Genomic DNA, 23,607 nt, shown 5'->3' with positions numbered 1-23,607 from the left:
GAAAAGTAACCGACGTTAGCAAGCTGAGACAGACAACACCGACGATGCCACACAGAGCCAAACAACGCAACCTACTGGCATGCAGGTGTACTGCTCAAGAACAATTTCAGGATCCAGTCTGATGCCTGGGGATAATTCTAAGGTAAGGAATCTGCGGCTAGTCTCCACCAGGTAAGGGATTACTGTAGAAAAGTAGCTTGTTGATTGACACCCATGAAGTAGGTCTGAAGTTAGAATATTCAGCGAAATAGAGAATAAAGTAGCACAATAATAAAATGGTAGTTAAATATCCAAATATCCTAGCTAAGCCAGGTTAGTAACCATGAAGAAACATTAGTTAGGGGATAATCCTACATAGCAATCTTCGAACTTGTTGCACTAAATCTTTCTTTTCAACAAATCACAAGCTCTGCGCTGTAATTAGTTTGAAAGGGAAGGTAGATTATGGCAGTGAGGCTGTGAGAATGAAATGAAATCAAATGACACTTAATATAGCGACAGCTGCTTCAACAGAAATTTCCCAATGCTCTTGTAGGCAGTATGACTTGCCGAAGTAACGGGGGACTAAACATAGCCCAAAAGCCAGGTTTTGAGATGCATTTTAAAGGTAGACACAGATTCAACCTGCCATAGTTTGATAGGAAGATTATTCCATAGGTTTGCTATCCACACAGTAAAGGAACTGCTTCCACAAAATGACTTCTAGAGTTTTGGGATCTGCAGGAAGTGGCTATTGTTGGATCTAAGTGCCCTCTTTTGAGTGTATGGAGATAGTCTATTCAGCAGGTAATGTGGGCCTTGCCATAAAAAGCTCTGAAAGTTAATGTCAGAGCTTTGAAATTGATAGGTTGTCCCACCAGGAGACAATGCAGGTGTCCCGACAAATGTGGAGAGATATGATGATGGCTCTGAACTCTCCTGATTAATCTTGCTGTATTCTGAATTAACTGGTCTGCTTTTCAAATACGCATGGAGACCATGGTAGAGGCTTTTTGAGTAGTCCAGGCGGGATGTAACCAATGAAAGAACTACTGTTTTCCTTATCTCTTCAGGGACCAGACCAAGAAACGTCTTTACATTTTTAATCTTCATAAAACAGACAGATGAAATTTGTTTGATTTACGCCTCAAAGGATAGCTGAAATGAAACATAATGCCCACATTTGTAACCACTGTGGTAGGATTAGGAGGGTGTTAAGTTCATCAGGCCACCAGAAGAAAGGCAGTGGGGGGGGCATTTTGGTTAAAAAAACAAAGCTTCTCTTCTGTCTGACTTGTATTTTAATCAGTTTGCATCAATCCAAACTGTGACACCCCTAAGACATTCTTTGAAATTGTGAAAAGCTGCCTTTGTGTTATCTTGGAATGAGAAAAGCAATTGTGTGTCGTCCACGTAAGACACAACCTTGGCACCCCAAGATTTGATGAAATTCGGCAAAGGGGCAGGGTAAAGATTAAAAGAGGGCTCAGAGCAGAACCCTGTGGAACACCAAGGGCCAGTGCTTTGGGAGAATAAAATGCTGGTGTGAATACACCCGTTTGGGATCTGCCCTCCAAGAAAAGATTTGACCCATAAAAGAGCCTTGCCTAGAATGACAAGATTGCCAAGTCTTCTCAACAAAATGGCATTAGAAACCGGGTTGTATGCTGCCGACAAATCAAGAAGCAACACCATAACCGGTGTGCTCTTGTGCAAATTCTCCCTGACAAACTCTTCCACCTCCAAAAGAGCTGTCTCCGTACTAAAACCTGACTGAATCATGGAGAATAGAATTGGCCTCCACAAAAGTGTACAGTTGTTGATTGGCCAATTTCTCCAGAATTTTAGCAGGAGCTCCAAGGATAGATATGGGCTCATCAAGCTTGTGTCGTCATTAAACTTTGCTTTGTTTTAGCAACCCAGAAGACATGCTGGTTTTCAACACAGAATAAATTCTCAATAGAAGCAAAGCATTCCATATTTCTTTAAGCGGAGGGCTAAAGTGCTGTGTCATAAGTTTGAAGATGTGTGGGAGACAGACATCGTCTGCTGACGCAGACTTGCATTTTAATAGCTCATTTACAGAGCGTTCTTCAGAAATAGAATAGGGGCAAATTAATAAAAGTTTGGCTTGTAAGAGGGCGCAGCACACGGTATGGTTTCCATATTCTCCACATCGGTTGAGATAATAGCTAAGGCTTCCAACAGAGACTTGGGAAAGTAGGGACATTTTTTTTTAACCTTCCCATCAAAAAGACAATAGCTTTTCACATAGTTTGGGTTTTGTCCCATCAGGTGACAAAAAGGAATTAACTTTCCACTTCCTTTGCTGAATGTACTCCCACTTTGATATGTTGCACAAAATATTCTTTCATGGCAATACAAGTATTTTTGTGGTAGATCAGAAGCGCTGTTTAATAGAGGGTCTTAACATTGTAGTCATACGTTTTTCTCTATTTGCGCTCCAATTGGCTGCACAAACATTTCTCCGTTCTAAGGAGTGGGGAAAACCAGGGTGCCTGATTGTTGAGGGTGAGTTTGAAACTAAAACTAAACTCTCAATATTTCCACATTGGCTTAGACGAGTAGTAAATGCCTCAAAAGAATCTTTGAAGATAATAGCCACTCCCCCGCCAGCCTTGTTCCTGCCACAGTTTACCACCACAATGCAATAGATAGTTGTCTTTGCAAAAGCCATGTCAGGGTTTGAGCTGTCTTTCAGCCAAGTTTCTGTGAGGAAAAAAAGTCCCAAAAAATGTCAGCCAGGAAGAGAAAGATAGCAGATTAATGTTTACTTAAGGATCTGCAATTAGTAAGGCAGCCCTTATAACCCCAAAACTTTGCACTGAGTATGTCACTGTTTCGGTGGCAGTGAAAGCCTGCCTGCTTCTGGAAGTGGCTGCACTCGTTCGTAGATAACCGTATTAGACAAGGCAAGCCCACACAATTTACAGGAATACACATTCTTACCCATTTCTGAGGTGGCATAGTCCTACTGGTGACAGCACAGATTGGTATTCAAGGCCAGAAGTATCTTCCTGGAGTAACTGATGCATTGATTAATGGCATATTGGGCACACGGTTAGTGCTGGACATGGACTTGGCGCAGACAGGCTTGCCTTAGGCACGGCATTTGAGTGCCAGCTGTGCATCTGTTATATGGGAGGGAAGAAACTAGAGGCACCCAAGCCACTAGAGCACTAAAATGGTGCTCCAAACACGTCCCTACCATGAAGCCAAAAGCACAGTTTTCTCCCAACCTCTTCCCAAAAGAGACACCAAAAAGTGCAAAGTACCTGTAAATAGAGCTTAACGCAGAAGCTCTCAGGCACCATAAAGTGCGATCAAGAAACTGCAATCTTAAAATCCGATTACCAGCCTAGAGAGAATGTCTGGGGTTGGGCAAGACTGTGTACATCGTTGAACTAAAAAAAAAATAATAATAATTCAGATTGCAAAAGAGCATTTGTGATAAAGAGGATTTGCAACAATAAAACTTGAAGAAAAGCTGGCCTGAATTCTGTAGGCATATAGCAAATGGTGCAGATGCATCTTCAGATGTTCTATACCTTAAGATGCATCATTTCAACAACTTTCAAACCTCTTTGAGTAATGAGATCAAGCAAAAATATGTATTTATGATAAGAGAGACTTGATTCGTGGAAGGGTACCAGTGTGAATCAAATATACGATCTGTTGAATTAGAGGAAGTGAATCAAGAACTAAAGTGCCCAAAAAAGGGTCAAGTCCATACATGGAAAATAAAGTTAAAAAGAAAAGTCCCTTCCCTTGGTCCTGTAGGCTCCCTGCAGACTTCTTCTCCTTGAGGCCTGATATCTGGTGTGGCCTACTTGTTCCATTTTTGTATAAGTTTGTAAAAATAGGGGACTGTTCTACCTTCATGCCTTGATAGTGCCCATATGTAAGAATCTTAATGGAATGGTTCCTCCAACTTGTTGTCAAATTTCATTGTTTGACAGAGTAGGAAAAATGTATAGAACATTTCTAGTTAGTAGGTTTAAGACAATGATGGAAAAAGAAGCAATAATAAATGTCTGTCAGGAAGGGGTCCAAAGCAAAATGTTGAGCAGGGATTTTGCCTCTATTGTCTTATCATGGAATATGTCATTTGAGAGGCAAGAGCCACTTTTATGGTCTTTCACAGTCTCAAGACGGCTTTCAATAATGTGGATAAAAAACTGCTGCTGGGTGGCCAAATTCAAATATATACCTCTTAAGCCATAATACAGACTATCTACCTTCGGCAATAACGCAACTGTGCGATACTGTCTACAAGGAGATGTTAAGAATCATTTTAAGGTTGTGAGACAAAGTTGCCTTTTGTCACCCTTTTTGTTAAATATTGTTATAGAAGACTTGTGTAATTTTATGGCACGAAGTGAAGTGGACTTTCCAGTGGTTAATGTCAAGGTCTCTTGCCTCTTATAAGCAGACAATATAGTGCTGTTGGTACACTACGAAAATGATCTATATAAACATACTTCAGTTTAAAAGGTACTATGCTGTCAAGGCATTAGGAATGAATGCTGTTAAATTCAAAACCCTGACTATAGGTAAGAAATGTATTCCCAAGATACAATTTTGTATAATTAACACCCCCACTGGAATTAGTCCCTTATTTTGATGATCTGGACATATCTCAAATTTAGTTATGGAAAATGACCCTATTTTATGTAACGCTCTGAACATGTTTTCTGTTTATTCCAAGGTGCAACTAAACTACTTTCTGTTCTCATTTGAGGCTTATTGAGCCTAAACAAAGGCAACTGCCCCATATGTGGCAGTTATCTGGGTTTAAATTTGAATTGTCTATCGGAGGCGCAAAGCTTTCGTTATGAAGGTGATTTTTATATTACATAAATTAGTCCCCACAAAAATGTTAAGGTTGAAGCTGGTATTTGAATAGCTGGGCAGTCCAGAAGAGGCTGCACTTAAACCTGTATTATTGTGGGTCCCAGTTTGGTCTAATAGGCAAAAGGATATCGTTCTACATAGACATATGTCCTAAAAACAGAATATGCTACATCACTAGCGTAGATTAAGCTTGTAGAGGAATATTTTGATGAGCACTGATATTCTGTGTGTCTGACCCAAATGTAAGTAGAAGCATCACAATTGTTTTAATTAAAAGAAGATTCAGGGAAGTCAAGATATGTTTACTTTGTAACTCAGTTTTAGACTGCTCTTTTGGTTAGACTTTTTTTTTAAATGTGAAAACCTCCATGTTAGTGAATTATTTTGATATGCTGGTGCCTTCTTACTCAGAACACTTATATTTTGAATTTCCTTTGGGGATGTTACAGCTTAGACATTTTACTGCAAAATGAGCGTCTACTAATGAAGAATCTGGCAATTGCAATTTCAAACATATAGAATACAAGTTACATTTTCTTTTTATTTGTTGGTTTTTAATATAGCCTTAGAATCTGACATGGTGGGGTCTACCGGCCATTAAAGGCTCTCTCTAGCGCTAAAGGCCAGCACGAAGGTTGAGGGCCTTTAACAGGAAAGCGTGCCTTTTATTGGCTGGTAGAGCCTGCTTCGGAGGGCTCTAAGGCTATTAGAACATTCCGCTCCTACATGGCAGAATGTTCTAATTTGTAAAACAAAGGCCTCACAGAGATCGGTCGGATTGAAATTCCCTCAGGCTTGGTGAGGCCTTTGTTCGCAGAAACAACTGTGAACAAACATTGGAACGATGGAGCTCCGGGCTTCTACCAGCCATTTAAAGCCCAGAGCACTTCATTGGTTTCAGTGGAGCTTCCAATATCCCAATGTTATAATTATGACTAAGTGCAAATAGATAAAACCTTTATTAGTGAAATTGAAGGTGGAATCAAGAAGAGTGATGCGGTTGATAGGCAAATATATACGGTTCAGTTCATTAACAATTGCATTATATAGAAGGAGCATAGAGAAGAAGGCTACAAGTAGTGAGTGTATGCGTTTTTGCTTCTATTCTGTAGACAGGATATTCAAGAGTGTGTGTTAATTTTATGTATATATTTTTTAGGTTCTGTTTTATATTGGAGGAATAGCTTTTTTTCATTCATTATTTTAAATCTTTCTTTGAAATGTTTATAAGGTTTGTATGTGTCTGTCGATGGAAAATTCCGATGGGTTTCTATTTCCTTGTAGTAGACAAAATCCGGGTGCCAAATCTCAGCTGAAGAATATACAACAAAGAAACCCTTTAAAAGGCCGAATATACAACTCCCAAGTTTCCAACATGCAACAGATATCCAACGTTTTATAGAAACCTTGCCACTTTTCATGTTGCCATGTATCAGAAAGCTTTCCTATTTTCTATGAGGTCAGATTTTAGGAGTTCCTTTTAACCTCATTGAGCATTGTTGTGTAATTAATGTAAATGTCGCTTAGGTGTAGAGGCTCAAAATTTCATCTGCTTTGAGGTGTGCATCCAGCACTTTGTAGTAGTTCATACAAATCTTTGATATATTTGAATCATGTTTCAAAGTGGTGGCACAAATGCTGAAGCTCGCCTAAACATATTCTAACAAAAGTACCATGGAATTTTAATGTTAGTATGTTTTGTTTTGTTAAATAGGAAAAACATTTCAGCTTTATTCACACAACCTTAATAGTTTGTTTGAACAAGCTAAAAAACCAGGCCTCGCTGGACATGCCCACAGGTTCCCTGACAGAATATTACCAAGGTAAGCTGATTAAAAACTGCATTTTAAAGTTTGATGTTATTTTATAAAAAAAAAAAATTCTGCAGGCAAGCAAATTTGGAAAGCTGGTTGGGGACTGCTGAAGGAGCCCACTTCACACACAAAAACTTTAGGCTGAATGATTTTAATACTTTGAGAATGTTTATGAATCTTTCTAGGGGTTGTTTTTCCTCTCAAACATTTGCTGTCCGGTATAAAGTGAGGCTGTAGACGTCCTTCCTCCTAGTAATTCACACACCTTACTATTAGCTGACGTACAAGGTTTCAGTGTCCTTAGCATCACCCAAGTTGTTTTCCCGTAACATAGATAATGCTCTGTAGAGTTTGCCACAAAGGCTGTAATTTATAGGGCGAAATGCTTGTTATTTTGTACACATACAACAACTAACACCTTACAAGAAAGTCTTGACTAGTCACTTCAGAGAATCAAGCAAGCTATGCAACTCCAACATCTTAGGTACTGGTTACTAACTCTTGTGGTTTCTAACTAATATATTCAATTGAAAATTATCACTGTGCCCCGTTTATAGACACTTCTTTGTACTTACTGTGTGCTCCTTAGAAATTTCTGTCCCAGCCCCCAAAAACGGCACTTACTTGGAAAAGATATTAAGGTATTTTAATATGTGACCCTCATTACTTACTTTGTACTTAATCTTAACAAATTGGCAATATTTTTCATATCTAATACATTAACCACTCATACCTTCCTTTTGTCTGTGGGTGGAAACATCCATTCTTAATTAGGAGCACTATTTTGTATTTAGACTGATATATATGCAACTTCAGCCGTTCAAACCTCCCAAACAGTTCCTTACGTGATCCACAGTCAGAAAATATTAGGGATTGTGGAGTGTCTTCAATGTTTTGTCAGTCAGCCAATTATATTTACTGTCATTTCTTTAGGGGTCCTTCTTTCCTTAGCGTAATATCTCCTCAGCCTCAACAGCAACAAGAGTTCTTTTGGCTTGTGCTATGGTGGTGAGTGTTTTGAAAGGAAGCAACTTTCATCTTTGATTCTAGCTTCTTATTTCCAAATCCCTACAGGTATTTTGACATTTGTGCTTCAAGATTGGTAGAATGCCATTTCCAATTTCTCGTGCTGCCTTGTAGCTTCAGTATTGGTGCCAAACATTTTCACTAAGCTGATGTTTGTGGTAGCAGCACATCTGTTCATGAGCGCTTCCATTTCTTCCTTGCCTGGATTGCCCAATACAGGAGCTATGTTGTCCTTTATTGGACATCTGTATCATAGTCTGATTCTCTCCCACAAACCGCTTCCCACTTCCAATTAATGCATACCCTTGTTCACAGACTAACTAGGATTTGTACTCTGCTGTGGAAAGTAACCTCTCATTCCACAGTAGCTCCTGGAGTTCATGGGAGCAGTTTCAGACTCAATGAAGAGGTTTTCTGCCTCCAGAGTGAGTCTCCAGCTTTCTCCGAATGTTGCAATAATTTCGTCTATGGACCCAATATAACAGCCTAGCATGGGAGCTGTTAGACATTCCGTTTCTCCCCAAGTTCAGGCCATATATGGTGATCGTTCAGAGACACCCTTTTCGTGGGAATCTCTTATGGACAATTTGGCACCAAACCAGATATGCTTTAATCAAGGGTTAAACCTGTCTGCAAACAATCTCTATAACACTACCTAAAAGTGAATGCCATATCACTTTTCAAGATCTGGAAACTGATCACCAGTTTGCAACTTTGCAATATCTTTGTAGGCAGAGCATATGCTGGTCTTAACAGAGAACATCAGAGCTATGTTTTTTGTCAACAGTAGATCTAGAGTCGGTTCTTTCCATCCTTGCAGAGGAACGTTGAGCTTTTAGTCCTTAGTCATTAATTGCGATGTTTCCCTTTCTGTTACCCATGTTGTGGAAACAGACAATTTTTATGGTGATGTGCTGATCTGGCTGAGTTCAGTGTTTGAAAAATTATGATACAGGCATGAATCATGGGCCTTCTAGTAGGTAAAATTCACTCCTCGTGCACCTTTCATAGACTGTGAACCCCCTAATGTCGCAGAGGAGGGGGGAATTTATCAAAACATTCCCACAGCATGTATCGACCCCTGAAGCTGCAAGGTGTATTTTAGCAAAGCCCCTTGACTTTCTCATTTCACAAAAACAATGTTTACCCGTTCCATACAAAAAGGTTTTTAGCCTGGTGTGTTTATTTTTTGTGTGGATTTGCTCATGTTAGGGATTTTACCTTTACCTTGATTAAGGAGTGCCACAAATGAGCACTGAGAAATGTTCCCAGTGATCTCCTCAGCATCACTGTTCTTAAGATCCCCTTTTGTTGAGATTTTGAAAAGGTGTCCATAATTCTTTCCCTGCAAAAACATGATTTATTTAAATGAAATTGAGGGTAGTGTTACATTTTGAACGGGTAAGATATAAAGATCATTGTTGCAATGAGTGATGTACCTAACGGGTAAGCCAAAATTATTTTCTGTTTAGAGTAATCTATTTCTGTCGTTTTGTAATCCCCTATCATGCGGTTTACATTGGTTTGCATTTTAAGGTACAGCTGGGAAGAACAAGAATATTGAAAGGATAATAATTAAAACGGAGTATATAGATACCATCTTTAGAGCACAGAGGAAGCAGTTATTAAAAAACAGCGATTGTGACATTTAAGTAGAGACAACAGCCAGTGAGGAAGAGGACCTGAATGAATATAGGGTTAGTCAGTTTCCAATTTTGCACAGTCTATCCAAGCTTTGGGTGTTGGTAACATCACACTAAATGCTAAACGTGTTTTTGCCATCAGGATCTTTATTTTGTTACAGCAATCATTCTGCCCAGCTGCCAGTTTGAAAGATTTATTCAGGACATATACTTATTACCTAGATGATGAGAAACCTTGTTTATGATAATCCTTAAACAAATATAGAAAGCATTAAAAGTATGTTTTTTTCTTCTTAGGTGATTCGGTTACAGTGAGTTGCTATTGGTCAATTTAAATGTGGGACATTGCGTCGAAAATAACAACAATAAATTGCCATGAAGAATTCCTGCCAGATAGTAGAGAACTTCCAGTTAGAGGGGGTTATTATAAAATCTTTATGACTTAATCAAAATTAAAACTTGTTAGGAGGTTTAATTTAAAGGAAATGTTATTTCACTTTTGCCTCAGTCCTTCTGACCCCACTCCAAAATGCACTTCTCCTACCATTCATAGAAACATATGACAAAGGGGAAGGGACACCTCAATGTTATATTCTAGTACAAACAGGTTAGCTTACACAAATGAAACTATCTCTTTGCTTCACTATTTTTAGAAAGACCTTCAATAAATTGCCTGAGCATTTGGATAATACACCTACTTTTTGTCTGCAGTCATGATAAAGATTTGGATCACAGATTACGAAACTACCTGGTGTATACATTTCCAGTGCACACAGTACTCATTCTGTATCGCTTCCTACATTAAAATTTAGTTTTTTCTGTTGTGACTTATAAATCTAGCCCCTCACATTGTATGTTGGTAAAAAGTGGTTGTTAAACTGAACAAAAAACTATCTGATAAAGATTTCTAGACGCAGATTCCTTACCTTAGATTGTTCCCAGGAGTCAGACTGGATCTGGAAGATTTTTGAGCAGTGCCCCCTGTGTTTCGTAAGGTGGTGATATTCAGTTCCACGTCTGCCGTGTCTGTAACGGAAGTGACGTGGGCTATGTCTATATAGGCACTAGCTCAGCACGTTGACTTTGGTTCTTTCCTTTCCCTTCCAGCTAGCTCTGAGCTGGTCTGAGCTACTCCTCAATCTTTTTTCGACAGGCCTTTTTCGACGTAAATGTGAATCGTAACTGATGTAATTTTGTAATTTGTGGAGCCTCATGTAAAGCGCTCTGATACCCCCGGGTCTATCCAGCGCCACACAACACCTTTGCACTCACCTGTCCTTGCCCTAGTCCCCACCCTGTTTACCTGTGAATTTCCCGGGTCATTTGAGAGCTAGCTATTTTGTCTGATGCCCGATGGAGCTACCTGGTTTAGCTATAAGGGAGACCGGTTGGGATTCCCTTCTTGGACGTCACCTACCGAGTCGGTCTTTAGCCAGACTTCCTTTCGTCTCTCCTGTCGTCTCTTCCTGCTTCCTCCCTCTATTTATATCTCTACTTTTCTCCTCTCTGTGTATTGAGACTGAACTATTTTGTCTGATGCCCGATGGAGCTATATGGTTTAGCTATAGAGGAGATGGGCTGGGGATTCCCTCCTTGGTCGTCACCTACCCAGTTGACCTTTAGACAGATTTCATTTTGTCTCTCCTTGTTGTCTCCTCCCCCATCCTCCCTTTCTCTCCTTCCCTGTTCCCTCCCATCTACGCTCCCCTTTATTTTGCCCTCCATGTTATTTAAATGTTTCCCATTGAGACCTAGATATTTGGCCATAACCCGGTGAAGCTACCTGATAGCTATAGAGGAGATAGGTTTTGGAACTTCCCCCTCGACCGTCACCTACCCAGCTGGTCTTTGGGCAGATTTTCCTTCGTCTTTCTGCCATTTCTCCCTCCCATCCTGTGTTTCTGCGAACCTCTTCCCTCGACATTTGAAACCGAACTACTTTGTCTGACGCCCGATGGAGCTACCTGGTTTAGCTATTGGATAGATGGACCGTGAATTCCCTCCTTGGTCATCACCTACACAGTCGATCTTTAGACAGACTTCCTCTCGTCTCTACGGTTGTCTCTTCCCTTATTCTCACGTTCTCACCTCACCTATCCCCCACTTCTTTTCTCTCTCCTCCCTCTCCTCTCCTAATGTATTGCTGATGGTTTAATGTAATGTGTAATTGTTGATCTTTTTCTGTTATACTGTTAAACCACATTGTTGCACTTCCTTTCGTCCATCCTGTCGTCTCCTACCTCATCCTCCCTCTATTTATGTCTCTCCTTCTCCCCTCTCTCAATGTATTGAGACTGAACTTTTTTGTCTGATGCCCGATGGAGCTACCTGGTTTAGTTATAGGTGAGATGGGCCATGGATTCCTTCCTTGGTCTTCATCTACCTAGTCGGTATTTAGACAGACTTCTTTCCGTCTCTCCGTATTGTCTCTTCCCTTATCCTCCTTCTCTCACCTCCCCTGCCCCCTCCACTACTTTTCTCTCTCCTTTCTCTCCCCTCCTAATTGTTTTGCCTAATTTTGGGGATTTATTGTGTTATTGTTGAACTTTTTCTGTTACATTGTTGTTTCTCATGTAAAGCGCTCTGATACCTCCGGGTCTAGCCAGCGATATATAAAATTCTTTAAATAAATAAAATAAATAAATAAACTTTCTCCTGGTGTAAGGTTATGCCGCCCACTAAACTGGTATGTTTCAAAACATGTGTGGCCTGACGGTAAATGACGGTATCTGAAAGAAACACGTTAGTGTTAGATTCCTTACCTTAGAATATCCCCAGGCGTCAGTCTGGATCCGGAAACTTTTGCGTAGCAGTACCCCTGCGCGTCGGTAGGCGTCGTCTGCAGGCGTCCCCTGCGGCTCCGCGTCCGTCGTTGGCGTCGTGCGCCGTGATGACGTCGCTGGAGTATATAGACGCCGCCTCCGCGCGCTGACGTCAGTTCTTCTTTTTTCCGCGCCAGTAAGCGCAGATCCGAAGAGCAGTACTCCGGTCTTTTGACCAACTTTGTTAAAACTTCTACTATCTTTTTGGTGCCTGGTAAGATGCCCGGTTTCAAGAATTGTGACGGGTGTGACCGCACGATGTCGGTCACGGACCATCACCGACTCTGCCTCCGGTGCCTGGGCCCCGACCACGACGTGGACGCCTGCGTCGATTGCCGGGCTCTGACTAGTAAGGCTAGACGGGAGCGGTCCCGCAAGCTGCTCGAGCTCCGGGTGTCGGCCCCGCATCGGGAGCGGTCCCGGTCCGGCCGGAGGTCCAGGGAGCGTTCGAGGGAGCGGTCGCGGAGCCGCGCCGGACGCTCCGGAAGTCGTCACCATTCGTCGGGCTCTTCAGGTAAGAAACACAAGAAGTCGGGGCGTCGTCATCGTACCCCCGACTCCCCCCGACGCTCGCGCGACGCGGCCGGGGGATCGGGTGACCCCAACCCCGCGGCTCCGCGAGAGTCGCCGGCGCGGCCTGCCCCATACCCTCCGGTCCCTGGGCACGGTGCGACGCCTGAGGAGATTGAGGCGTTCCTCATGGCCATGAGGGCGCTCAGTTCTCCGACGGGGCCTACGGCGCCTTCGGGCCCAGTGCTACCGTCTGGAGGCCCTAGCGGGTCGTGTGTCCCTGACTCGACGCCATCGGGTGCTCCGGCCCCGGTGCTGCCGACGGCTTCGGCGCCGCAAGGGCCTTCGGGGTCGACGCCGGCTGGCCTGCCGGCCGGCCCGGCGTCGAGTCCATCGGGGTTACCCCCGACGCCGTCCCCGCGTGGCGCCGGTTCTCCTGTGCCGGCTCCGGGCGGCGCCGTCCCCATTCCTTCCCCGAATCCGGACGCGGAGTCGGACCGGCGTCGAACGACGCCGGGCTCGACGCCGATGGGGCCTGTGAACCCCGAGGAGCCGGTCTACATCGTTGACTCAGAGTATGGAGATGATGAAGAGTACGGGAATGGTTGGGAGGGGTCTGAGGACCCTCTGTCACGCGAGTGCCAGTATGACCCGGACTGGACAGGTGATTTGGGGGACGCCAGTGGTCTGGACGACTCTCCTAACCCTGGCTTTGTCTCTCCTCCTTCCGTGGCATCGGAGGAGGGAGCTGCATATTCAGTGGTGCTGATGAGGGCTGCCAAGGCCTTACACCTTGAGCTCCCCGTCGCGGCCGTGAGGCCTAACATCCTCACTGAGGTCTTCAAACCGCAGTCATGCCCACAGGAGCCACTTTTGCCGTTTAACGAAGCCTTGTCAGACGTTCTGTTGGGCACGTGGTCCAGGCCCGCTTCAGGTTCGCCTGTTGATCGGAACGTGGCCAGACGCCACCGTCCCTGTCCGGACGACCCCAAATTCCTGTCCACCCATCCCACTCCCGAGAGTCTGGTGATCCAGGCCTCTACCTCCCAGACCGCATTCCCGTCGGCCCCGCCCGATCGGGAATCCAAGAGGTATGACCAGTATGGTAAGAAGGTCTTCTCGTCCCTGAGTCTGGGACTGCGGTCTTGCAACACCGCATGCCTCTTGGGCCGCTACACCCACTCTGTGTGGGACACGGTCGCGGACCTGCTGCCAGAATGCCCCATGGAGGTGCGGGCGAAGCTCGGCAAGGCTGTGGCTGAGGGCCGAGACGCAGCTAAATATTCCATACGGTGTGGTCTTGATACGACCGACTCGCTGGGCAGAGCTATGTCAACGACGGTGGCGATTCGTCGCCACGCCTGGCTGAGATCCGCCAACTTTTCGGCAGATGTCCAAAATGCCTTGATGGACATGCCGTTCGATGGCTGTCGCCTCTTTGGTGACAAGGCGGACCACGCGCTGGAACGCTTCAAGGACTCCAGGGTCACGGCCAAGTCCTTGGGTCTTTCGACCCAGCACCAGCAAACGGGTTCGTTTCGCTCCTTTCGTGGCCAAGGAAGGGGCGCCCCCACACGTGCTGCCAGCCACGCGCCGCAACAATCCTTTCAACGCGGTGGCGGCCGTGGAAACCGCCGTGGCGGCGGTCGGGGTCAACGGCGGGGTCAGGCCACACCTCCCCCCGCAGCATCTGCCTCCAAATCCTCCTAGTCCGTGCTTTCGGCCCCATGTGACGCCAGTGGGTGACAGGGTTCGCCATCACCACGCTCACTGGCGCACAATTACGTCGGACAGGTGGGTGCTGCAACTCGTCCGAAGGGTCTACTCCCTCCCCTTCGAGACCACTCCTCCAGCCATGCCACCGCAGAACCACCGTGTGTCGGGGGACCACTTGACACTTCTGCAGGAGGAAGTTACGGCCCTCTTGGCCAAGGGGGCCATCGAGCGCGTTCCTGGGCCAGAAGTAGGGCGTGGTTGCTATTCCCACTACTTTCCGGTACCCAAGAAGGACAAGGGGGGCCTACGTCCTATCTTGGATCTACGGAACGTCAACGGCTTCCTCCGGAAGGAGAAGTTCAAGATGTTGACATTGGCTCAGGTCTTGGCTGCTCTAGACCCGCAAGACTGGATGGTAGCGTTGGACTTGCAGGATGCGTATTTTCACATCCCCGTCCTGCCGGCCCACCGGCGTTACCTGCGGTTCACGGTGGGCCAGGAGCACTTTCAGTTTATCGTGCTCCCCTTCGGCCTTACCAGCGCCCCACGGGTGTTCACAAAGGTGATGGCGGTGGTCGCAGCCCATCTGCGCAGGTTAGGGGTTTCAGTCTTCCCCTACCTAGACGACTGGTTGTTGAAGGCGGGCTCGCCCCAGACAGTCGTCCACCACCTTCAGATGACGGCAGACCTCTTGCACGACCTGGGGTTCTCCATCAATGTGCCGAAATCACACCTGTGTCCCTCTCAAAAGCTCCTTTTCATCGGAGCAGTTCTGGACTCGGCGCAGTTTCGGGTTTATCCTCCGGAACGGCGGGTCCGGGATATACAGGCTTTGATTCCCATCTTTCAGCCGCTATCCCGGGTTTCGGTCAGGTTGACGCTGCGGCTGCTGGGGCTGATGGCCTCCTGCATCCTTCTGGTGCATCACGCCCGGTGGCGGATGCGGGCTCTGCAGTGGGACCTGAAGTTTCAGTGGGCCCAACATCAGGGCAACTTGTCCGACCACGTCTTGATCTCGGAGGGCACTGCGAGACAACTGCAGTGGTGGCTTACGGACCGCGATTGGGTCAGAGGCAGATCCCTCTCTCTTCCCCAACCGGAGCACGTTGTCGTGACGGACGCGTCCCTCCAGGGCTGGGGTGGCCACTTGGGAGAGGCAGAGATCAGAGGCATCTGGTCTCCGGCGGAGTCCCGGCTCCATATCAACCTGTTGGAGCTGCGGGCGATTCGTCTAGCACTGAAGGCATTCCTTCCCTTTGTCAACGGGAGTGTAGTGCAGTTGTTCACCGACAACACCACCGCCATGTGGTACTGCAACAAACAGGGCGGAGTGGGGTCGTGGACCCTTTGCCAGGAGGCTCTGCGCCTCTGGCAATGGCTGGAACGTCAGGGCGTGACTTTGACGGTTCAACACCTGGCAGGTTCTCTGAACGCCAGGGCGGACGAACTCAGCCGTCGGTGCTCGATGGATCATAAATGGCGTCTGAACTCGGACGTGGCGCAAGGCCTCTTTCTGCAATGGGGAGAGCCTTAGTTAGATCTATTCGCCACAGAAGAGAACGCGCAATGTCATCAGTTCTGCGCGTTGGAGTTTCCAAGACGGCACTCGCACGGCGACGCCTTTCGGCACGAGTGGAGTTGCGGTCTGTTATACGCCTTTCCGCCTATACCACTTCTGCCCAGAGTGCTGAAGAAGATCAGGCGCGACCGGGCCCAAGTTATCCTTGTGGCTCCGGACTGGGCTCGAAGGTACTGGTATCCTGAGCTACTCAGCATGTCAGTCGGTCCCCCGATCCGCCTGCCCCTTCAGGAGGACCTTCTGTCGCAGCAGCAGGGGACGGTCCTCCACCTGAACCTGTCCAGTCTCCACCTCCATGCTTGGAGATTGAGCGGCGGCAGTTGAGGCCATTTGACTTGCCTCCTGAAGTCTGTGATGTGATTCTGGCAGCCAGGCGTCCCTCCACAAAGTCGGTATACGCCTGTCGGTGGAACAGATTTGTGGCATGGTGCACAGCAAAGGCTGTGGATCCTCTTTCTGCCCCTCTTTCAGAGGTTCTTCTGTTTCTTCTTTCTCTTGCCCAGCAGGGCTCTGCTCTGGGCACTATCAAGGGCTACCTTTCGACCCTTTCCGCCTTTCTAAGGCTTCCTGATCAGCCTTCTTTGTTCAAGTGCCCAATTGTAACGAGATTCTTGAAGGGCATCACACACATGTATCCTACTGTTCCGTTTGTGATGCCTCAGTGGGACTTGAACCTGGTTCTAACCTTTTTGATTTGTGCTCCCTTTGAGCCCCTTCATTCTTGTCCTCTCCGTCTCCTGACTTTAAAGACGGCTTTCCTGGTCGCCATCACCTCTGCCAGGAGAGTGAGTGAGCTCCAGGCTCTTTCTGTCCAACCCCCTTTCCTGTCCATTCATCCTGACAAGGTGGTTCTTAGGACTAGACCTTCTTTCCTGCCCAAAGTAGTTTCTGCTTTTCACATCGGCAGTCCATCACCCTCCCTTCCTTCTTCCCGCCTCCGCATCCTTCCAAGGATGAAGAGCGGCTCCATCGTCTGGACCCAAAACGTGCGCTTTCATTTTATATGGATCGCACACACCAGTTCCGGGTGGATGACCAACTGTTTGTTGGCTACGTGGGTGCGAAGAAGGGACCATCTCTCGGTGGGTAGTTCTGTGCATCAAAGCGTGCTACTCTTTGGCTCGGAAGGAGCGTCCTGTTGGGCTGAGGGCCCATTCCACTCGGGCCACGGCGGCTACTACTGCCCTGGGCCGGGGAGTCCCCTTGCAGGACATTTGCCAGGCGGCTACGTGGGCCTCGCTGCACACCTTTGCGAGGCACTACTGCCTGGACAGTCAAGTCCGGAGGGATGGCTTCTTTGGCCGTTCTGTCCTCCAGGACTTTCTGGTGTAGGAATGTATTGGTTCGCAGACCCTCCACCGGGGTTGGTATTGCTGGGGTATCTATTCTAAGGTAAGGAATCTAACACGAACGTGTTTCTTTCAGGTGAACAAGTTACTTACCTTCGGTAACGATATATCTGTAAGAAACATTAGTTAGTGTTAGATTCCTTACCGAACCCACCCATCCTCCCCGTTCTGCGAACTGATACCTAGGGTTAAGGACATCCCTTTCAGGGCCCTAGTTTCAAATGGCACCAGTGTTGGTTCTCTCATGGCTCTGCGTTTTCTGGCGCGGAAAAGCTGTGTACAAAGAACTGACGTCAGCGCGCGGAGGCGGCGTCTATATACTCCAGCGACGTCATCACGGCGCACGACGCCAACGACGGACGCGGAGCCGCAGGGGACGCCTGCAGACGACGCCTACCGACGCGCAGGGGTACTGCTACGCAAAAGTTTCCGGATCCAGACTGACGCCTGGGGATATTCTAAGGTAAGGAATCTAACACTAACTAATGTTTCTTACAGATATATCGTTACCGAAGGTAAGTAACTTGTTCGACAGGCTCCTGCTTAGTGTGGTTGTGATGCAAGGAATGGGCCCACGACTCGAAGACCTTCACGGACTTGCACACTATGCATCCCAAGGTGCTGAGGGAGCGCTCCCACAAGCTCCTCACCACCCAACGTTGGTGGACTCTGGGACACTCAAGGCCCCAATAGCGCAGAGGGTCTCTGAACCTTTCTCAAGCCCTTCCCGAATGTTGTCGTTGCACTCCAAGTCGTTGGGTAAGTCCTACAGATACAAGAAGTCGAAGAGATCTTCGACTTCATCGTGCCCTTTGAAGTCTTCTGACAAGGCACAAGCGCATCGGTACTACAGGCCCCGTGAGTCAACAGAACCTGAACCTGGGTCTTTTCTGCGATACCTTGATTTTTTCCAGAGCGACCCCGCCCAGATTAAAGAGTTCTACGATGCCCTGCGCCTCATATTTGGGTGGCTCAGCCCCTCTGGAACACCTCCCAAACCCCCCTGCTCCCAATTGTTATACCGTACTCTGACACAAAGCCAGATAGACATCGTTCCACGCTGAGACTCTGGCGGCGATCATGCCCATGCTTCCCAAAGTGGAGCCAGTGCCTTATTTGTTTGATGTGGTACAACTAGAACACAATGTCCTGAAAGGTGAAAGTCAATAGACAATTATACATAGCATGCACATAGCATTACTTGGGTGGGCAAGAAGGAGATTACTCATTTTTTTATGTCAAAAGATAATTTGTTTAACTTTATGTGGTAACAATCATATCAAGGTCGGATATATACAGTTAGGAACAGCACTGCATAGAATGTATTGACAACCACATGGAACTTGGTGCAACAAACGTGAATAAATAGTGCAGGTGGCGACGCAAGTGAAAGAAAAACAGCGTAGTCGGCGCACTGTGCATAAGGTGCAGACTATTTACAGTGAGTGGCTAGACCGGCGCATGTGACATAGTGATATCACAGTGGGCATAATTAATTTTGGTTCAAGTCTAAAGCCACTAAGGAGAAGTGCGCCTGTTAGTCAGGCTGTTGGGTCGACGGCGTTTCGATCCGGAGCATTTCGGATCATCATCAGGACTGGTTGTCTGATTTGGGGAGTGCTTCAAAGGATCCTGAAGAAGTGGAATCCTTGTAACCAAGTAGAATTCAAAGGCTTGAGGCAGCTTAGTGGGTCACCGGTTAATTGGTGTCTTCGCTGCTGGGCATAGCTTGCTGCAAATTAGCATTTGTGTCGGCCATGTGATTAAGCCGTATTTCGGTGGGTATCTGCCGAGGAAAGCAGTGTTGAAGCCGGCCATTTCAATTAGCCGTGCTGAATGGGCGCTGAATGGATCAGCGCGACCGGCGGCATGTCCGCGAGGCAGTTGTCTATGGGTTATACTCCTGTCTTATCTTTAATATTATTTGTTTGATGGGCCTGTGAGGGCGACCAACAGGAGGGGTCTTTGAACCTTTATGGTCACCAGAAACCAGATGAAGAACAGGACAACTAGTGCAAGGAATTGGGGAAGGCAGTTGATTAGACACCTCACGGTACTCTGGCCTGGTGTCTAATTCTAGAGTGGCAACGGAGGAGGGAGTCTCTTTTGCATTGGTGGTGTGTTTGGCACCGAGGTCTTAGATCTTAACTTGCCCACGGAAGCGCTTCAGCTGGGAGTCTCCTTTTCTGAACCCCTACTTCCCTTCAAAGAAGCCTTTAAAGACATCCTATACAGTCCTGGTACAAACCCTACACATTGGCTCCTGTGCATATGGGCGAGTGTGCATTCTAATACAGCATGTCTCATAGAGAAGCCTATGCGCCGCTCAGACTCGAGTTAATAAAACTATTGTCATTAATCATGATTGATGGTTTCAAAACATATACCACACAATGATACTTGGCAGCAAAGGTTGGTTGGTTTAACATGAATCCTTGTTTGGAGAATACTCAAACTTTCATGCAAACCTACACTAAGCACTGCATTCATTTGATTTTATGTTGCAGGATAGTAGGTCGTTACGTAGCACAGACAAAATATGAGATCTCCGTTGAGCACTAGAGAGAAGCCACATTTTTGCACCCTCTGTAGGCATTGGATCTAGCATTTCGGAATTGTTTGGTATACACTTTGATCATAGTCTCTTTAGGACTCTATCTGGACGATCTCTACACTAACCCTTTATGGTAGCTAAATTAGGAAAAATACCTTCAAGAACAGTTGTGACCTGTTGTAAGAACCTCTTTCAGAGGGCCACAGGGCAAGTAGAGGTTACTGGCCCCAACTGTGGCAGTTGAGGCCTTTTTGCTCCTGATGTGACTTACTATGGATTCTGAGAAACTGGCCAGTTACCACGTCAGTGCTGGACTCTCCGGAATAACGTGGTCCGAGCAGACATTGCTCCCTCAGAGGGGGAACTTGGAACGGGGGTGAATACAATAAATTATTGTTCATCATACTGCTGTTAACACAAAGGTAAATCCAACATTCACACACAACTACACAGTTCCCATGAGGTCAGGGCTCTAGTGTATAATAAGCAATTCCCTGTGTCCCACTCCCTCCTCGCACCAAGCAATAGTGGTTATTCCCCATTCCCAATGGGAAAATTCCAAGATATGTACCACTGGTATTCTGCATCTCAAGAGTCCACTCGGACTCTATATTAAGATCCTCAATGTTCCAGCGCTGCAGGGCTAACTTAGCAAGCAAGTTCCCTCCTGGCAGATTTGCCTGAAGTCAGTCTTCACCGCACCTGCAGGATCAGAGCGACCACAGTACTTGAGCGGGCCCCTTCCGTAGGCACTGGAGTGGCAGCAGCTGATTCTTCTTCATCACAGGGTACATTTGCTTGGCAAGAAAGTCGGTGATGGGGGTCCAGGGCAGGTGGTCATGAATTCCCTGGGTGATGTCCCTCCACCCAGCAGGGAGACTAGCAGACTTTGGTCCTCAACCCTGGTCACAGGCAGAAGTCATGCTGAACTTTCCCTCCTCGCACAGCCCGTTTGGCTGCTTGGCAGCAGACCAATTTTGGGGTCTCAAGCTCCCCTTCTTATAGTCCATTTCCAGAAACTAAACGTAATTCAGAGTCTGAAGTTTTGAAGTGACCAATCCCTCTCTTGCTCTTAAAAACAGTCTGTCAAAGCAGGTGCAACTGCAAATCTGATAGCCCGCAACACAGGACAAGGGAATGACTAGTGTTCACACCTGGATGTCAGCCTCAGTGGTATGTTTAATAAAATGGTAGCCCATGGCCTTGTCCCTGCTCTTTGATTCCCTCATCAGCTTCCTCTCCTCCTGAGATGTGCCCAGACCCCTTCCTTGGGACTGCTCTCTGAATCACAGAGAACCCTTTGAAGTGTATAGGGGAAGCCTGGCTCTCCCCTCTTGTGTGTGTTCCACCAGCTTCAAAGCAGCAGGACGGCATCCATGCACAAATCTGTTTGGCCTTAACAGCACCCCTCGGGGTACCAGTCTTCTCCTATCATGATGACTGGCTGTTGAAGGCAGACTCGCCCCAGGCTGTCATCTCCCACCTCCAGAATAAGGCGAACCTCCTGTGTTTGCTTGGGTTCACGATCAACGTGCCGAACTCCCTCTCAGACGCTTCCTTTCATCAAAGCTGTTCTGGAAACAGTGCAGTGTAGGGCCTATCCTCCTGAGCAGCAAGTCCAGGATATTCCGGCTGATAAGATGTTTTCGAGGCATGTGGGCTGCTGAATTCATATCTTGTGCATAGATCGCCACCTAGTGTTGAGTCCAGATGATTGCACTTGTTGTCTTGGAAGAGTTTTCGAAGTATCATGAGATAGGTGACTCCTCCCTTGGACTACAGTGCGCATGGGCATCCTCTCCACCCTCAGATTGTTTTTTTCTGCCATTGGGTTCGGATGCAAACTCCTATACTCCAACTTCGGAAGCGAAAACAAAACTTTTCTAAAGGCCAAAAGGCCTTCGGTTCGACGGTATTGTTCTCGATCGGTACCTCTTTACTCGATCTGGTCGTCGACGCGGGCCGTTGGGCCTTTCGACGCCAAGTGAGCCGACCGTCGATGGAAAGAAGCCCATTTAAAAGGTGCCCGCAATGCCACGCCAAGTTCCCACTTACTGATAAGCACTCAGTATGCAACAAGTGCCTTTCCCCAGATCATAAAGAGGAAAGCTGTCCAGTCTGTGAACAGTTTGGATTCAAGAAAAATATTCCGAACCGACTTGCAGCCAGGCAAGAAATGCAGCGACAGGCACCAGACCTGGACAACATCTTCGATGACGACCAGGAACTACAAGAGGCACCGGTCTCGGACCTAGAGATCGTCACCACAGAGGACTACTCAGACTCCGATGACGAGATCCCGCCGGGGCAAATTGTGAGTAACCTGCCCCCGACACCATCTACCCCAATGACAACGGCTCCGGTTAAGGCATCGCCAAAAGGCCTTAGCCAAGATCATAAAAAAGTTTTGATTGCCCCGCCATCCGGCTCTGCTCCAAAACCGAAACCTTCAGAAACCCCAGGGCCCAGTAACATCGTCCCGAAGAAGGTTCCAGAGCCAAAGAAGGTCACCGACCCGAAGGGCGCGATCCGTAGGCGGCCGTACAGCCAAAGAGCGTCAAGCCGAAAAAGATTGTCGACCCCAAGAAGGCCGCACAGCCCAAAACTGTCGAGCCGAAACACGCTGTCGACCCGAACAAGGCCACGCAACCCAAGGGCGCTGAAACTAAAGAAGGTCGCCGACTCAAACAAGCCTTTGGCACCGAAAAACGTCGACCCAACAAAAGGCACCGTATTGAAGCACGCGTCCAAGCCAGAACGTCCTCTCGGACCGAAAACACCGGATCCGAAGACGTCAGTCGATCCAAAAAGGACAATCGACTCCGGGAAAGACGCTAAGCCGAAAAAACTAAAAACTACAATCGATACCGACAAAAACATCGACTTGGGAGATACCACTTCTCCGAAGAAGCCTACGTAGCACAAAAACCGCATCGACCCGAAAGACAGTCGACCCGAAAAAAGGCCCGAGCCGAAAAAGCCGGTTCCTAAACACAAAGTAGTCTACAAACCAAAGCCTAAGGTTCAACCCAGGACTGTTGAGGAAGAACTCTTCCACCCAGATCCCTCAGACGACCAAGCAAAAATTTTTATTGATCCACAGACTGGTAATGTTACCATCCTGCATAGGAAAAACAGGCCTTTGGACTTTGAACCTCAGTCCCCCATTCCAATGAAGAAAAAGGACTTTGGGACTTCTCCTTCTAGACCCTTCATTCCTTTTCAACCTATTATACCTACTACTCCTTTCAATCCTTATATTCCTTACTCTCCCTCTCATCACGGGGACGACGAGGGTAACACAAGGGATGAGCCACAGCCTGAATAGGACTTCCCACAAAACACTGACCCTCAGGAACCATGGGAAGAGCCAACTGACCCCTATCACACCCATCCCATTCCTGACATGTCCTCTTACCCTGCTAAACCGTCTCCTACTGATGACACAGTAGTTTTTAATCAGCTCATAGATAGGGCTGCACAGTTCCACAACGTGGATATGCATAATGACCCAGTTGAAGAAGACTTCTTGTTTGACACCTTTCCTACATCTGAAAAAAGTGTCAAAACACTTCCCATGTTAAAGGGAGTTCTGAAACATGCACCGGACATATTTAAGGACACAGCCAGGGCACAGGTAATCAACCCCAGAATAGAGAAAAAGTATAGGGCGGCCCCTACAGACCCTACTTACATCAAAGGGCAGTTACCACTTGATTCACTGGTAGTGGCCAACGCAC

At 46.9% G+C, this 23,607-nt stretch overlaps 1 protein-coding gene across 1 annotated transcript in view; it reads left to right on the top strand.

The window, feature by feature from the left end:
• The window catches only part of MAP4K5 (mitogen-activated protein kinase kinase kinase kinase 5), a 577,489-nt gene that overhangs the window by 416,185 nt on the left and 137,697 nt on the right, over nt 1-23,607 (top strand). Inside the window, exon 24 of the mRNA XM_086937299.1 lies at nt 6,569-6,677. Within this exon, the coding sequence (XP_086793425.1) occupies nt 6,569-6,677 (109 nt within the window). The remainder of the gene's footprint in view (nt 1-6,568; nt 6,678-23,607) is intronic.

This window comes from Lissotriton vulgaris, chromosome 9, assembly GCF_964263255.1.
Source record: "Lissotriton vulgaris chromosome 9, aLisVul1.2, whole genome shotgun sequence".
Classification (NCBI taxonomy): domain Eukaryota; kingdom Metazoa; phylum Chordata; class Amphibia; order Caudata; family Salamandridae; genus Lissotriton; species Lissotriton vulgaris.
This window is presented reverse-complemented; position numbering and strand designations above follow the sequence as displayed.